Below are 17,404 nucleotides of genomic sequence, written 5' to 3' on the forward strand. Positions count from 1 at the left end.
TTCATTCATTCATTCATTCATTCATTCATTCATTCATTCATTCATTCATCCATCCCTGCTGGTCAGCAGAGGAACTTCCTGGTTCCACTGATCTGTAGGTTTTTGGTTTTTGGTCCCGACAGACTAAAGTGTTGACCAGAAACCCAGAACTTGATGAAATAAGGACGAGGACAAAGACGAGTCATTAATTCTTTAATAAAATCAGGTACAAAATGAAGTTAAACGTTACAGTTTTTTCTGACTCGAACCCGGAGAAAAACGGAAAAACGAGTCGACGTCAGAATCAGCATCGTTGGAGAAACGGGTTAAATATTCACCGTTAGTCACCGCAGGAAGAGGAGGAGAAAAATAACAATAATAGTTTAGAGGAGGAAGAGTTTTTTTATTGTGCACTTCAAGAAAAAAGTTGAAATGTTGAGAAAAAAAGACGAAATGTTGAGAAAAAAGGAAAAAAAATTTGACTTTATTCACGAAATTTCGAGTTTTTTCTTGAAATTGTACTTCAAAATGAATCTCGACATTTCCACTTTTTTCTCGAAGTGCACAATAAAAAACTCTTCCTCTCAAACATGTTTCTCCAGCGTGGCCCTGGTACCCTGTTAAACCGTTAGTTACAAACTCCGACATTCACGGCAGCCGAGCCGTCAGTGTGTGTGTGTGTGTGCGTGTGTGTGTGTGTGTGTGTGTGCGTGCGTGCGTGTGTGCAGGTCCATGTGTGCGTGTGCAGGTCCATGGTTGTGTGTTAGGAGTAGAAGGTCAGCACACTCTGGTGGTTTCCTCGCACCAGCAGCAGCGGCGGCAGATCCTTCGTTAGCGTCTCCAACCACGACATGTAGAGGGCGCTGGAGACGGTTCCCTTCCTGGCCAACGGCATGCTCCTGCAGAGGAAAACAAGTCCAAATGTTGAGAAAAAAGTCCAAATGTGGAGAACAAAGTCTCGGGTCTGAGCAGGTTCTTACACGACGATCAGCTTGGCGGCGCTGGAATGTTCCTTCAGCAGCTCGTTCAGCCGGATCTGACGGTTCGTCTGAAACACAAGACCAATCTCTCTATCACAGTTCAAAAAATATTGGAAAAATGTAAATGTAACATATTAAGTAACTGCCAATCTGGATTTAGATCTAATAGATCAACAGCAATGGCAGTGACGGAGCTAACAGAACAAATATGAACAACAATAGACAATAATCAATACACGGTCGGGGTCAAAGACCTAAAAAAGGTTTTTGATACAATAAATCACAAACTACTGATGAATAAACTTAAGAGGTTTAGCCAGAGTGTGAAATACGGGAGGGTTCGGGGGTCCGACCCCCGATTAACCCTTGAGCCCCCCTGAAGGACTCAAAAGCCAAATTTAGGGGGGGTCTCAATGTTGTCAAAAAAATAAATAAATTAGGCTATATAATATAATATGATAATCTGATTGTCACTAATGGTCAATTAAATATGTTTAAGAGATTGCCATATCAAGTATTCACAATTCAAAACTTTTATTGGTTTAACACAAGTCCTGCACCTTTATGTATGCAAATTAGCCATGTGCGCCAGCACAGCGCAACGACTCGGCCGGCTAGTTGAGATGCCACAATAACATGGCTAAGCGGAAGCTAACTCAGAGTGTGTCACTTGCACACTTTGGGTTCACATCAAAAAAGGTGTCAGTGTCAGCCAGAGATGAGGAGAGAGACGATGTCACAACAGAGGGTCCCGTTCCTCTCCCCCCTCTGGTGAAGGAAGGTAAGTCGAGGCCGAGTGCGCCGGGGCAGATGCTACTGCGTCCACGCTGCAGCAGTGACTTGCTTTAACTTAAGGTAAGAGGCCAGCCTGCTTAATATGGCCTGAACCCACCTGAGAGCTAATGTTTTTTTTAAATTATTGTTATTAATATTTTGCGTTATGGCCTGTTATGAGTGTGATTTATGTGTAAGCTGCGTGAACCCACCTGTTGAGAGCCATCATGTTTTTTTATTTAATTTTGCGTGATCACCTGTTATGAGTGGAATTTGGTAATGTGTTCACACAGCTGTGTTAAAACATCATTTCCTGGATGGTTACATAAGGTTAAATAATCAGTCATCATTGTGCAGGCTGAGGATCTGTTTAAGTGCACTGATTGCACGTCTCTGATAGTGGCATTTGTTGTTATTACTGTTATTTGAATGCACAATTCATTTTCATTGTATTTTTTTTTTATTTATCTAAAAAAATACATTAGCCTATTTTATTTGTTTATTCGTTTCTGCAATGCACTGGTCGTGCACCAGTGTCCTATACCTGGCATTTATTCATTAAGTGCACCAGTGTGGTGCCAATTAATGTCTTTTATTTATTTTAATTATTTGATTTAATTTGTAAATAACATTCTGCATCGTAATGCACAATTTTGCCTCCTGTTTGTAAAACATTGTGCATCTAAAATGGTTAAAAGTGTGCGTGTATTTGTCATAGGCTATAGTAGGCTGATTGTATTGGTTTATTGCATAGGGGCACACTGTTTAAAAAAAAAAAAAAAAACGCGAGTTAGGGACCCCCCGAATATGGATGGGTATTTCGAACACTGGGTTTGGCACATTCCTGGCTCTGCAGCCATCTTGAAAATAGACAACAATACGTACAACTTAACCTGGGGGTTCCACAGGAATCTATTCTGGGGTTCCACAGGAATCTATTCTGGGGTTCCACAGGGATCTATCCTGGGGTTCCACATGGATCTATCCTGGTAACCTGGGGGGTTCCACAAGGATCTATCCTGGGGTTCCACAAGGATCTATCCTGGGGTTCCACAAGGATCTATCCTGGGGTTCCACAGGGATCTATCCTGGGGTTCCACAGGAATCTATTCTGGGGTTCCACAGGAATCTATTCTGGGGTTCCACAGGGATCTATCCCGGGGTTCCACAGGGATCTATCCTGGGGTTCCACATGGATCTATCCTGGTAACCTGGGGGGTTCCACAAGGATCTATCCTGGGGTTCCACAAGGATCTATCCTGGGGTTCCACAAGGATCTATCCTGGGGTTCCACAGGGATCTATCCTGGGGTTCCACAAGGATCTATCCTGGGGTTCCACAGGGATCTATCCTGGGGTTCCACAAGGATCTATCCTGGGGTTCCACAAGGATCTATCCTGGGGTTCCACAGGGATCTATCCTGGGGTTCCACAGGGATCTATCCTGGTGATTTACACCTGTACTTCGGGTTATTTGTGTTGTGGAAATTGTAAGGATCAATAAACTAAACTAAACTAAGTTGGTCTGAAACATAAGAGTAGCGGGTCAGCCAGGGCTGTGATTGGCTGTGATGTGTCAGAGGGGGCGTGTCCTAGCCTGGTTTCAGACCTTGGCCTTGTACAGCTCCAGCTCGTTGTCCGTGATCCTCCACGGCTCCTGGAGCTTCAGCTTCTCGGCCACTTCCTGCTCCATGTCGTCCTCCTTCAGCCGGAACGGCTCGATCAGCTCCTTGAAGCTCAGCTTGCTGGGGGGGAAACACGCTAGCTTAGCTGCTGTTTCCTGACCCGGTTTAGGGAACTGGGACGCTTCGTCTCGTTACGTTTGTTATTATATTGTTACGTTTGTTATTACATCGTTACATTTGTATTATTATATTGTTATGTTTGTTATTACATCGTTATGTTTGTTATTACATCGTTACGTTTGTTATTATATTGTTATGTTTGTTATTACATCGTTACGTTTGTTATTACATCGTTACGTTTGTTATTACATTGTTACGTTTGTTATTATATTGTTATGTTTGTTATTACATCGTTACGTTTGTATTATTATATTGTTATGTTTGTTATTACATTGTTACGTTTGTTATTATATTGTTACGTTTGTTATTATATTGTTACGTTTGTTATTACATCGTTACGTTTATATTATTATATTGTTATGTTTGTTATTACATCGTTATGTTTGTTATTACATTGTTACGTTTGTTATTACATTGTTACGTTTGTTATTATATTGTTACGTTTGTTATTACATCGTTACGTTTATATTATTATATTGTTATGTTTGTTATTACATCGTTACGTTTGTTATTACATTGTTACGTTTGTTATTATATTGTTACGTTTGTTATTATATCGTTATGTTTGTGTTAATATATTGTTACATTTGTGTTATTATATCGTTACGTTTGTTATATCGTTATGTTTGTATTATTATATGGTTATGTTTGTTATATTATCGTTATGTTTGTGTTATTATATCGTTACGTTCGTGTTTTTATACGGTTACGTTTGTCGTACATGTATTTTTATATGGTTATGTTTGTATAATTATATGGTTATGTTTGTATTTTTATGGTTCTGTTTGTCGTACTTGTATTTTCATATCGTTATGTTTGTATTATTATATCGTTAGGTTTATATTATTGTATAGTTACGTTTGTATTTTTATGGTTATGTTTGTCGTACTTGTGCTTCTTGGGTTTGGTGTTTATGTCTCCGAGGACGTTGATGTCGGAGAAGTCGATCCGGAACTTGCTGAGCAGCGTAGCCATCCTGGTGGAGAGAGAACCGGCTAACATGAATGTTGAGTAACGGAGCTAGCAGGGCAGCTAGCAGGGCGGTTAGCAGGACGGCTAGCAGGGCAGCTAATAGGACAGCTAGCAGGGCTAGGGCGGTGGACTCACGCTCGGCGGTCGTGGTCGATGCGGTTGATTTTTCCTCCGATGAAAACTCTGATCCTGCAGTCGCCCCATTTACTGCGGTTGGTGAGGAGGTAGGGGATGAGGAGAGTTAGACCTGGAAATAAACACATATAAACACATATACACGAAAATACACACACAATCACACAGGTAGGGGATGAGGAGAGTTAGACCTGGAAATACACACAAATACACGTAAATACACACATACTAGGCTGTTTTCTCTAGTTGCAGGGTCAACTCCTGTTTTATGACTAGGCTGTTTTCTCTAGTTGCAGGGTCAACTCCTGTTTTATGACTAGGCTGTTTTCTCTAGTTGCAGGGTCAACTCCTGTTTTATGACTAGGCTGTTTTCTCTAGTTGCATGGTCAACTCCTGTTTTATGACTAGGCTATCTGGAAAACTACAGTTTTAATGTGTTGATGCATCCTCACAATGGATATAAAAGGAAAACCGACAATGTGAGGAAACAGCCTAGTTATAAAACAGGAGTTAACCCTGCAACTAGAGGAAACAGCCTGTTTTATGACTAGGCTGTTTTCTCTAGTTGCAGGTCAACTCCCGTTTTTTTTTTTCCTAATTAAATGTGAAGGTGATGGTGATGGTGATGCTAATGCTAATGCGGATGTTGATAATGATGGTAATGCTAATGCTGATGGTAATGCTAATGCTGATGGTAATGCTGATGCTAATGCTGATGCTAATGCTGATGCTAATGTTGATGCTGATGCTAATCCTATTGCTGATGCTAATGCTAATGCTGATGCTAATACTCACCGCCGTCGTCGAACAGCCACCACACGTCGATGGTTCCCTTCCCCTGCTTCCTCTTGAACTGCGTGCTAGCTTCTAGCAGCCGCTGGTCCGTCAGGCTCAGCGGCGACTTGGTCTCCGACGCTGTTAGCGACAAACACGACACGTCAACGCCAGCGTTTCCCCGAGTCATGGGCAGTAAAGGTGCCGAGTCATGGAGGACAGACCCGCGGGGCAACGCATTCATCTGCTCGTGTTTCAATGTTTATCACGTTTTGCGGACTCTTAGTAACAAAGCTAGCAGGATGGCTAACAGGACAGCTAGTAGGACAACTAGCAGGAAAGCTAGCAGGGAAAATAGTTATGCAGGACGGAGGCTCTTGTAAGAGAAAAAAACAAACATTTAGCACTTTATAATCCCACAAATGTAAAATCCTGTCCCCAGATTGTGTGCTATCGTAGCGCAGCTAACAGGACGGCTAACAGGACGGCTAGCAGGATGGCTAAAATGACTGCTAGCAGGACGACTAGCAGGACAGCTGGCAGTATGGCTAGCTAACGTACCTCTGATGATGAGCGGGCTGCTCTGGTTGCTAGCCGTCTAGCTAGCTAACGTACCTCTGATGATGAGCGGGCTGCTCTGGTTGCTAGCCGTCTAGCTAGCTAACGTACCTCTGATGATGAGTGGGCTGCTCTGGTTGCTAGCTGTCTAGCTAGCTAACGTACCTCTGATGATGAGCGGGCTGCTCTGGTTGCTAGCCGTCTAGCTAGCTAACGTACCTCTGATGATGAGCGGGCTGCTCTGGTTGCTAGCTGTCTAGCTAGCTAACGTACCTCTGATGATGAGCGGGCTGCTCTGGTTGCTAGCCGTCTAGCTAGCTAACGTACCTCTGATGATGAGCGGGCTGCTCTGGTTGCTAGCCGTCTAGCTAGCTAACGTACCTTTGATGATGAGCGGGCTGCTCTGGTTGCTAGCCGTCTTGGAGGGACACGAGTCCGAGTCCGAGTCCTTGACCAGAGAGACGGAGATCAGCACGTCTTTGCTGCTCAGCGGCGGCTTCTCCTGCGACGTCAGCAGCTCATCTGCAGAGAGAGACACGATACACGAGACCGTCGTCCTCGTTGACCTTTGACCTGAGGACGGATTCACAGAAACTGGACGTACCCTGTCCCTGGATGTGCGAGACGTCCAGTCCGTCCTGCAGCCGGAGCAGAACCACCCCGAACTGGAGGTCGAAGGCGTCGCTGGGGGGGAATAATATAATAAATGTATAATAATGGCAGTAGCCTAGTCCTGGTTCAGTTTTAGAGACAGATAATCTCAGTATTCTGGTCCTGCTTCAGTTTTAGAGACAGATAATCTCAGGATTCTAGTCCTGGTTCAGTTTTAGAGACAGATAATCTCAGTAATCTAGTCCTGGTTCAGTTTTAGAGACAGATAATCTCAGTATTCTAGTCCTGGTTCAGTTTTAGAGACAGATAATCTCAGTATTCTAGTCCTGGTTCAGTTTTAGAGACAGATGATCTCAGTAATCTAGTCCTGGTTCAGTTTTAGAGACAGATAATCTCAGTAATCTAGTCCTGGTTCAGTCTCAGGGACCTGGACTGTTTATTGTTTGTGTCTCTGCCTGTTTCCTGTTTCTGTTTGTTTATTTTCTCTCTAGCAGATTCCAAAGTCTTGTGCGTTTTCCTGAGTTTCTCCGGTCAGACTTGCAGCGGATACCACACCCCCATCATATATACCACGACCCCTCGAATATAAGACGACTCCCTCTTTTTCAAGACTCAAGTTTGAAAAAAGTATTTTTCAACCAGATTTTCCATTTTTATGGAGAAAATAATGACAGAACATCTGAAACAAATGATTATAACAATATATTCGAGAGAAAAAACCTGTTATTTAGTCTCATTCAAACCATCATGTTGATGACCATTTTCTGTTATCTCTTCTTATTTTCTACTCTTTTCTTTTTTACTGCTATTTTTTATTTTTCTTCTTCGCGACAGGGTTTGGTTTTGGCGACAGCTATTTTGTGTTATTTTATAACTTTGTTGTAGTTTCGTTTTTATTTTTTGTTTGTTTGTTTTAAAAAAAAAATAAGTTTATTGGAAAGTGTTTCTTTTTTTTTTTAAATTGCGTAATTTGTAATGTGTTTTTTTTTTTTCAATTTTGTTTTGTTTTTACTTTGTCTGCATATATATTAATGGTTAATACCATGTTGGTAAAAACCTGAGGCATATATATCATTTTTTTGTAATTTGTACTTTTTTTAAATTATTACATTAATTTAAATGTGATTCGTTAGGAAAAAGGGACAGAAAAAAATCAGCTTCTTTCTGTTCCCTTTCATTCAAGGAAAGAGATTTGTTGTTATTATATTGAACTGTTTAGTTTTTCTTCTAATGAATGAAATAAAGAAATAAACGTCCGTCCTTTTACTGGATGGTGTTGACGTAGAGGTTAACTACAGTAACTAGAGGTTAACTAACACTAACTAGATGTTTACTAACACTAACTAGAGGTTAACTAGCACTAACTAGAGGTTAACTAACACTAACTAGAGGTTTACTAGCACTAACTAGAGGTTAACTAGCAATAACTAGAGGTTAACCAACACTAACTAGAGGTTAACTAACACTAACTAGAGGTTAACTAGCACTAACTAGAGGTTAACTAACACTAACTAGAGGTTTACTAGCACTAACTAGAGGTTTACTAACACTAACTAGAGGTTAACTAGCACTAACTAGAGGTTAACTAACACTAACTAGAGGTTTACTAGCACTAACTAGAGGTTAACTAGCAATAACTAGAGGTTAACCAACACTAACTAGAGGTTAACTAACACTAACTAGAGGTTAACTAGCACTAACTAGAGGTTAACTAACACTAACTAGAGGTTAACTAGCACTAACTAGTCCTTACTGGATGGTGTTGACGTAGTTCTCCACGTCCTTCATGTCTCCGTCGCTCCAGTTGTTCTTGAATCCCATGACCAGCGTGTTGGGCTTGAGCCGGCCCAGACCCACGGCCTGGAGACGGAGGGGGGACGTTAGCGCTGGTCGCTATGGCAACAGCCTAGCTACGTACAGGCTGGTCGCTATAGCAACAGCCTAGCTACGTACACGCTAGGCTAGGCCGGCCGAGACCCACGGCCTGGAGACGGAGGGGGGACGTTAGCGCTGGTCACTATAGCAACATCCCAGCTACGTACAGGCTAGGCTAGGCTAGGCTAGGCTAGGCAAGTTTATCTGTACAGCACAATCCAACACAAGGTCATTCAAAGTGCTTTACATCAACATTAAAAGCAGAAAAACACAATTAAACAGTAAATAACAAATAAAATGATAAGAAAAGAGGTAAAATAATAAAAAGTACAAGTTGTTAAAAAGTAAAGGCTACGGAAAAGTATCAGGGCCAGGCAAGAGAAAAACAAAAATAAGATTTTAGAGGAGGAAGATTTATTTTTCAATATGCACTTTGAGAAAAAAGTCAAAATGTTGAAAATAATGTTGAAGTACAATTTTGTGAAAAAAGTCGAAATGTATTTCAACTTTATTGATGAAATTGTACTTCAAGTAGCTTCAGTAAACAGTAATGTGATGTCTGGGAACTAAACGGGCCCTACCTGCAGCAGCAGCTCTGGTGTTTGGGAACTAAACGGGCCCTACCTGCAGCAGCAGCTCTGGTGTTTGGGAACTAACCTGCAGCAGCAGCTGGGGGTGTTTGGGAACTAAACGGGCCCTACCTGCAGCAGCAGCTCTGGTGTTTGGGAACTAACCTGCAGCAGCAGCTGGGCTCCAGTAAGGTGATGTCTGGGAACTAAACGGGCCCTACCTGCAGCAGCAGCTCTGATGTTTGGGAACTAACCTGCAGCAGCAGCTGCGCTCCCTTCCGCAGGTTCTCGGCGAACACCGGGACGTAAAAAGCCTTGACGCGTTTCTTGCTGAGCCAGCGCTGGCAGCGGTTCTGGTCCTGCAGCGCCTCCTTGTGGCTCGGCCGCCGGGACCCCTGCAGCGCAGGGGGGGGGCAAGTTAGAGGAAAAATGGTTCCCACCCCTAGTTCCCACCCCTAGTTCCCACCCCTAGTTCCCACCCCAGGCCCAGCACCCCTGGTACCCCCCGTAGGGAACTCACCGTCCGGACGTGAGCGCAGACCATCAGGCTCACGTTCTTGGTGAAGGAGTTGACGAGCTGGACCAGAGCAGGACGGGAGTTTGGGAACCCGACCAGAACCAGGCACTGGGGTCTGGGAACCAGAACCAGATCCAGAGAACAGATGGAACCAGAACCAGATCCAGAAGAGATGGGAACCAGAACCAGATCCAGAGAACAGATGGAACCAGAACCAGATCCAGAGAACAGATGGAACCAGAACAAGAACAGATCCCACAGGAGTCGTTACAGGAAGGGGGAAAACATCAGATTACTTTTTAATAATGTGTTTTTGTTTACGGAGGTGTTTTTAACGTTCGCAAATGACAGCATGTTATGAATAGATATACAAAAATACACTTCCAGCATTCGAAGTGTAATCATTGAAAGCATTCGCAGCATAATCGTTTAATTGTTTGAAACATTTTCAGCATAATCGTTGGAAGCATTTGCAGTGTAATCGTTTAAAGCATTCTCAGTGTAACTTTAAAGCATTCGCAGCCTAATCGCGTGAAGCTTCGCAGTGTAATTGTTTTAAAGCATTCAATGCTAATCGTTTAAAGCATTTGCAGCGTAATCGTTCAAAGCATTTGCAGTGTAATCGTTTAAAATATTTGCAGTGTAATTGTTTAAAGCATTTGCAAAATAATAATTTAAAGCATTCGCAGTGTAATCATTTAATCGTTTAAAGCATTTGCAGTGTAATTGTTTAAAGCATTCGCAGCATAATCGTTTAAAATATTCGCAGTGTAATTGTTTAAAGCATTTGCAAAATAATAATTTAAAGCATTTGCAGTGTAATCGTTTAATCGTTTAAAGTATTTGCAGCTAATCGTTTAAAGCATTCGCAACGTAATCGTTTAAAGCATTTGCAGCGTAATCATTTAAAGCATTTAAAGCATTTGCATTGTAATCGCAGTGTCATTATTTTAAAGTATTCGCAACGTAATCGTTTAAAGCATTTTCAGCCTAATCGTTTAATCGTGTAAATCATTCACAGTTTAATCGTCATTCGCAGTGTCATGTTTAAAGCATTTGTAGTGTAATCTTTTAAAGGATTTGCAGCGTAATAGTTTCATCATTTAAAGCATTTGCAGCGTAATCATTTAAAGCAATCACAATGTAATCGTCATTCGCAGTGAAATGTTCAAAGCATTCGCAGCTAATCGTGTAAAGTATTTGCAGTGTAAGCGTTTAATCATTTAAACTTTAAACGATTACACTGCGAATGCTTTAAATTTTAAAGCATTCGCAGTGTCATCATGTAAAGCATTCGCAGCACCAACCTGAAGTTCTTGACGTGGTCCTCCACCCCCGTCAGGTTGTGGCAGTGAGTCAGAGCCTGGTTGTAGATCAGAGCCTGAGTGGACGAGCCCCAGTTCACGTCTGTGGGGGGGACCGGGACCAGGACCAGAAACAGGACCAGGACCAGGACCAGAACGAGAACCAGGAACCAGAACCGGGTTAGTACCCTCTTTATCTTTATTTATTTATTTATTTATTTTTATTAGTGATGCACCGATTGTTCAGTAACTGAAATTGTTCGGCCGAAAATGGCAAAAAAACACTTTCGGTGTTCGGTGGAATAAGTGGGAAAAAAACGAACAATTAATAACGGCGTTGTAAAATAAGGAAATAGACTGGCCGCTCCCGTAACGGTTGCACCACAAACATAAATCGTTGGCCAACCAAAAAGTAACCACGTAAGAATTTTACCAACATTCACCAGGAGGTGGAACCAAAACAACATAATGATGGGAAATAAAAAAATTTTCATTTTTTTTATGTTCAATAAATGTTTTCTACCTCTGCCTAAATCTAATTTATTTGATTTATGCAATGGTGAAAAAATTGGCAAAATAAATGAAAAACTGCTGAAGAACCATGTTCGGTATTCGGCCAAGTGTTTATTATTATTTTTGGTTTCGGTTTCGGCCACAAATTTTCATTTCGGTGCATCACTAATTTTATTTCTCTTGTTTCCTGCTCACCCGGCTTCTTGTAGCTGACGTAGATGTAGAGCGCCAGCACGATGAGCAGCGTCACCAGTGCCGCCCACCAGTTGATGACGAACATGACGACGCAGCAGAGCACGGAGCCGGCCAGGGACACCCACTTGTTGTAGTAGCGGAAGCTGGGACGCCACCCTGGGGAGAGGGGGGACCGGGGTCAGGTCTAGACCTGGACCTGGACCTGGACCTGGTCCTGGTCCTGGTCCTGGTCCTGGATCTGGTGCTGGTCCTGGACCAGAGTCCTGGGACCAGGACCAGGACCAGAACACGGAGCCGGCCAGAGACACCCACATGTTGTAGTAGCGGAAGCTGGGACGCCACCCTGGGGAGAGGGGGCACCGGGGTCAGGTCTAGACCTGGTCCTGGTCCTGGTTTAGGGTACCTAGGGTACCAGGACTAGAGTACCAGGGTACCAGGGGACCAGGGTACCTGGGGACTAGAGTACCTGGGGACTAGGGTACCAGGGCTCCAGGACCTGGACTTGGACCAGGTTCTGGTCCTGATCCTGATCCTGGACCAGGACCAGGTCTTACCTGGGGTCCAGGTCCTGGTCTAGTACCTGGGGAGTTGGCCAGCGAGGCGTGGAACACGGAGAAGTTGATCAGAGCGTACGAAGCCAGGAAGAAGTTGGAGATGATCGGAGCGATGATGTTCAGCTCCGCTGGAGGGAGAAACAGAGGGTTAGCATTCGCAGTGTCATCATTTAAAGCATTCGCAGTGTTATCGTGTAAAGCATTCGCAGTGTTATCATTTAAAGCATTTGCAGTGTCATCGTTTAGAGCATTTGCAGCGTAATTGTTTGAAGCATTTGCAGCGTCATCGTTTAAAGCATTTGCAGCGTAATTGTTTAAAGCATTCACAGTGTTACCGTTTAAAGCATTCACAGTGTCATCGTTTAGAGCATTTGCAGCATAATTGTTTGAAGCATTTGCAGCGTCATCATTTAAAGCACTTGCAGCGTAATTGTTTAAAGCATTTGCAGTGTAATTGTTTAAAGCATTTGCAGCATAATTGTTTAAAGCATTTGCAGTGTAATTGTTAAAGCATTTGCAGTGTCATCGTTTAAAGCATTTGCAGTGTCATTGTTTAAAGCATTTGCAGCGTAATCGTTTGAAACATTTGCAGCGTAATAGTTTCAAGCATTTGCAGCATAATTGTTTAAAGCATTTGCAGCGAAATCGTTTAAAGCATTTGCAGCGTAATCGTTTAAAGCATTTGCACTGTCATTGTTTAAAGCATTCGCAATGTAATCGTTTAAAGCATTTGCAGTGTCATCATTTCAAGCATTTGCAGCATAAATGTTTAAAGCATTTGCAGCGTAATTGTTTAAATCATTTGCAGTGTCATGGTTTAAAGCATTTGCAGCGTAATCATTTGAAGCATTTGCAGTGTCATCGTTTGAAGCATTTGCAGTGTCATTGTTTAATCGTTTAAAGTATTTGCAGCATCATCGTTTAAAGCATTTGCAGTGTCATCGTTTAAAGCATCCGCAGTGTTATCATTTAAAGTATTTACAGCGTCATCGTTTAAAGCATTTGCAGCGTCATCATTTAAAGCATTTGCAGCGTCATTGTTTGAAGCATATGCAGTATCATCGTTTAAAGCATTTGCAGTGTCATCGTTTGAAGCATTTGCAGCGTAATCGTTTGAAGCATTCGCAGTGTAATCATTTAAAGCATTTGCAGCATCATCGTTTAAAGCATTTGCAGCGTCATTGTTTGAAGCATTTGCAGTGTAATCGTTTAAAGCATTTATTGTTAATCGTTTAAAGCATTTGCAGTGTAATCGTTTCAAGAATTTGCAGTGTCATCGTTTAAAGCATTTGCAATGTCATCGTTTCAAGCATTTGCAGCGTAATTGTTTAAAGCATTTGCAGTCATTGTTTCAAGCATTTGCAGCATAATTGTTTCAAGCATTTGCAGCTTAATCGTTTAATCATTTAAAGCATTTGCAGTGGAATTGTTTAAAGCATTCGCAGTGTAATCATTAAAAGCATTTGCAGTGTCATCGATTAAAGCATTTGCAGTGTAATCGTTTCAAGCATTCGCAGTGTCATCGTTTCAAGCATTCGCAGTGTCATAGTCTCCTACCGATGAGGATGAAGGCCAGGCCGATGAAGAAGGTTAGCACGTAGCCGCGCAGCGGCTCGTTGTTCCTGCCGTAGCCTTTAGCGAAGACGCTAAGACCCGGGTAGATGTTGTCCTTACAGAGAGCCTGGTGAGAGGGTGAGAGGTGAGAGGGTGAGAGGGTGAGAGGTGAGAGGGTGATAGGGTGAGAGGTGAGAGGGTGAGAGGTGAGAGGTGAGAGGGTGAGAGGTGAGAGGGTGAGAGGTGAGAGGGTGAGAGGTGAGAGGGTGAGAGGTGAGAGGTGAGAGGGTGAGAGGTGAGAGGTGAGAGGGTGAGAGGTGAGAGGGTGAGAGGGTGAGAGGGTGAGAGGTGAGAGGTGAGAGGGTGAGAGGTGAGAGGGTGAGAGGTGAGAGGGTGAGAGGTGAGAGGTGAGAGGGTGAGAGGTGAGAGGTGAGAGGGTGAGAGGTGAGAGGGTGAGAGGGTGAGAGGGTGAGAGGTGAGAGGTGAGAGGGTGAGAGGTGAGAGGGTGAGAGAGGAGAGGGTGAGAGGGTGAGAGGTGAGAGGGTGAGAGGTGAGAGGGTGAGAGGGTGAGAGGGTGAGAGGGTGAGAGGTGAGAGGTGAGAGGGTGAGAGGTGAGAGGGTGAGAGGTGAGAGGTGAGAGGGTGAGAGGTGAGAGGGTGAGAGAGGAGAGGGTGAGAGGGTGAGAGGTGAGAGGTGAGAGGGTGAGAGGTGAGAGGTGAGAGGTGAGAGGGTGAGAGAGGAGAGGGTGAGAGGGTGAGAGGTGAGAGGTGAGAGGTGAGAGGGTGAGAGAGGAGAGGGTGAGAGGGTGAGAGGTGAGAGGGTGAGAGGTGAGAGGGTGAGAGAGGAGAGGGTGAGAGGGTGAGAGGGTGAGAGGTGAGAGGTGAGAGGTGAGAGGGTGAGAGAGGAGAGGGTGAGAGGGTGAGAGGGTGAGAGGTGAGAGGTGAGAGGGTGAGAGGTGAGAGGTGAGAGGGTGAGAGGTGAGAGGGTGAGAGAGGAGAGGGTGAGAGGGTGAGAGGTGAGAGGTGAGAGGGTGAGAGGTGAGAGGTGAGAGGTGAGAGGGTGAGAGAGGAGAGGGTGAGAGGGTGAGAGGTGAGAGGTGAGAGGGTGAGAGGTGAGAGGGTGAGAGGGTGAGAGGTGAGGGGTGAGAGGGTGAGAGGTGAGAGGGTGAGAGAGGAGAGGGTGAGAGGGTGAGAGGTGAGAGGTGAGAGGTGAGAGGGTGAGAGGTGAGAGGGTGAGAGGGTGAGAGGTGAGAGGGTGAGAGGTGAGAGGGTGAGAGGGTGAGAGGTGAGAGGGTGAGAGGTGAGAGGGTGAGAGAGGAGAGGGTGAGAGGGTGAGAGGTGAGAGGTGAGAGGTGAGAGGGTGAGAGGTGAGAGGGTGAGAGGTGAGAGGTGAGAGGGTGAGAGGTGAGAGGGTGAGAGGTGAGAGGTGAGAGGGTGAGAGGTGAGAGGGTGAGAGGGTGAGAGGTGAGAGGTGAGAGGGTGAGAGGGTGAGAGAGGAGAGGGTGAGAGGGTGAGAGGTGAGAGGTGAGAGGTGAGAGGGTGAGAGGTGAGAGGGTGAGAGGTGAGAGGGTGAGAGGGTGAGAGAGGAGAGGGTGAGAGGTGAGAGGGTGAGAGGTGAGAGGGTGAGAGGTGAGAGGGTGAGAGGGTGAGAGGGTGAGAGGTGAGAGGGTGAGAGGTGAGAGGGTGAGAGGTGAGAGGTGAGAGGGTGAGAGGTGAGAGGGTGAGAGGTGAGAGGGTGAGAGGTGAGAGGGTGAGAGGTGAGAGGGTGAGAGAGGAGAGGGTGAGAGGTGAGAGGGTGAGAGGGTGAGAGAGGAGAGGGTGAGAGGGTGAGAGGTGAGAGGGTGAGAGGTGAGAGGGTGAGAGGATGAGAGGGTGAGAGAGGAGAGGGTGAGAGGTGAGAGGGTGAGAGGGTGAGAGGTGAGAGGATGAGAGGGTGAGAGAGGAGAGGGTAAGAGGGTGAGAGGTGAGAGGGTGAGAGGTGAGAGGGTGAGAGTGTGAGAGGTGAGAGGGTGAGAGTGTGAGAGGGTGAGAGGGTGAGAGGGTGAGAGGTGAGAGGGTGAGAGTGTGAGAGGGTGAGAGGTGATAGGGTGAGAGGTGAGAGGGTGAGAGGGTGAGAGGTGAGAGGGTGAGAGTGTGAGAGGGTGAGAGGTGATAGGGTGAGAGGTGAGAGGGTGAGAGGGTGAGAGGTGAGAGGGTGAGAGGGTGAGAGTGTGAGAGGTGAGAGGGTGAGAGTGTGAGAGGTGAGAGGGTGAGAGTGTGAGAGGTGAGAGGGTGAGAGGTGAGAGGGTGAGAGGTGAGAGTGTGAGAGGTGAGAGGGTGAGAGGGTGAGAGCGTGAGAGGTGAGAGGGTGAGAGGTGAGAGGGTGAGAGGGTGAGAGGTGAGAGGGTGAGAGTGTGAGAGGAGCTAATAGGCAAGCTAGTAGGAGCTGATAGGTGCTAGTAGGAGCTAGTATTTGCTAGTAGAAGCTAGTAGGTACTAGTAGGAGCTAGTAGGTGCTAGTAGGAGCTAGTTGCTAGGCGCTAGTAGGTACTAGTAGGTGCTATTACGTACTAGTAGGAACTAGTAGGTGCTAGTAGGAGCTAGTTGCTAGGTGCTAGTAGGAGCTAGTAGGTGCTAGTATTTTCTAGTAGAAGCTAGTAGGTACTAGTAGGTGCTAGTAGGAGCTAGTAGGTGCTAGTAGGTGCTAGTAGGAGCTAGTAGGTGCTAGTAGGTGCTAGTAGATGCTAGTAGGTGCTAGTAGGAGCTAGTAGGAGCTAGTTGCTCGGTGCTAGCTGACCTGGAAGACCTTGGGGGCGGAGACCAACGAGGCCAGAGCCGAGGACAAGGTGGCGGAGAAAATCCCAGCAGAGATGAGAGGACCGAAGGCAGAGACCAGACTCATGACCTGGAGACAAGAACCAGAACCACATTATAGACATTATATAATATTATTATATACGAATATTATAATATTAACATTATATAATAATATTATTATACTTAATATTATACTTATGACATATACATATCACTACGTATCACGTATCACTCCATCAATCCACACTAATAAATGTCTGCAGATTGAGTATGGATAGTACATACTAGTGAGTATGGATAGTACATACTACTGAGTATGGATAGTACATACTAGTGAGTATGGATAGTACATACTATTGAGTATGGATAGTACATACTACTGAGTATGGATAGTACATACTACTGAGTATGGATAGTACATACTACTGAGTATGGATAGTACATACTATAGAGTATGGATAGTACATACTACTGAGTATGGATAGTACATACTACTGAGTATAGATAGTACATACTACTGAGCATAGATAGTACATACTATTGAGTACGTACTAATGTTTCGGACGCACTAAAAAATCTCACATACTGTTTTTGCTGCTCGTTAGGAGGAAGGATTGGAATTCGGACGCACCTTTATATTTAATTTATACTGTTTACTCCTGTCCCACTGCTCTGTAGTTCCTGTGCCGAATATTCTTTATATTATGTATAACTATACTATATATTATATTATATATTATATATATTATGGACCATCGTCATGGAAACGGACTGAATCATAGACACAGCACTGTGTGTCAACGATATCAGTGTCATTGTGTGTGTGTGTGTGTGTGTGTGTGTGTGTGTGTGTGTGTGTGTGTGTGTGTGTGTGTGTGTGTGTGTGTGTGTGTGTGTGTGTGTGTGTGTGTGTGTGTGTGTAGGTTGATTGTTGTCAATG

At 44.4% G+C, this 17,404-nt stretch overlaps 1 protein-coding gene across 3 annotated transcripts in view; it reads right to left on the reverse strand.

Moving 5' to 3' along the window:
• Positions 1–185: 185 nt before the first annotated feature.
• Positions 186–17,404, reverse strand: part of slc12a2l (solute carrier family 12 member 2-like) — a 34,639-nt gene continuing 17,420 nt past the window's right edge. Inside the window, exons 11-26 of one of the 3 annotated variants that reach the window (XM_061730312.1) lie at positions 16,445–16,552; positions 13,673–13,796; positions 12,142–12,243; positions 11,562–11,717; positions 10,857–10,956; positions 9,553–9,664; positions 9,287–9,427; positions 8,342–8,448; positions 6,581–6,660; positions 6,358–6,498; positions 5,440–5,559; positions 4,645–4,756; positions 4,427–4,513; positions 3,342–3,477; positions 960–1,027; positions 186–878 (exon numbers count right to left, since the gene is read on the reverse strand). In XM_061730312.1, coding sequence (XP_061586296.1) covers positions 743–878; positions 960–1,027; positions 3,342–3,477; positions 4,427–4,513; positions 4,645–4,756; positions 5,440–5,559; positions 6,358–6,498; positions 6,581–6,660; positions 8,342–8,448; positions 9,287–9,427; positions 9,553–9,664; positions 10,857–10,956; positions 11,562–11,717; positions 12,142–12,243; positions 13,673–13,796; positions 16,445–16,552 — 1,830 coding nt within the window. In that variant the 3' untranslated portion in view covers positions 186–742. Of the gene's footprint in view, positions 879–959; positions 1,028–3,341; positions 3,478–4,426; positions 4,514–4,644; positions 4,836–5,439; positions 5,560–6,357; positions 6,499–6,580; positions 6,661–8,341; positions 8,449–9,286; positions 9,428–9,552; positions 9,665–10,856; positions 10,957–11,561; positions 11,718–12,141; positions 12,244–13,672; positions 13,797–16,444; positions 16,553–17,404 lie in introns of those variants that run through there. The other 2 variants (XM_061730313.1, XR_009783160.1) reach the window with 2 other exon arrangements.

The sequence above is a fragment of the Cololabis saira genome, chromosome 9 (assembly GCF_033807715.1).
Source record: "Cololabis saira isolate AMF1-May2022 chromosome 9, fColSai1.1, whole genome shotgun sequence".
Lineage (NCBI taxonomy): Eukaryota > Metazoa > Chordata > Actinopteri > Beloniformes > Belonidae > Cololabis > Cololabis saira.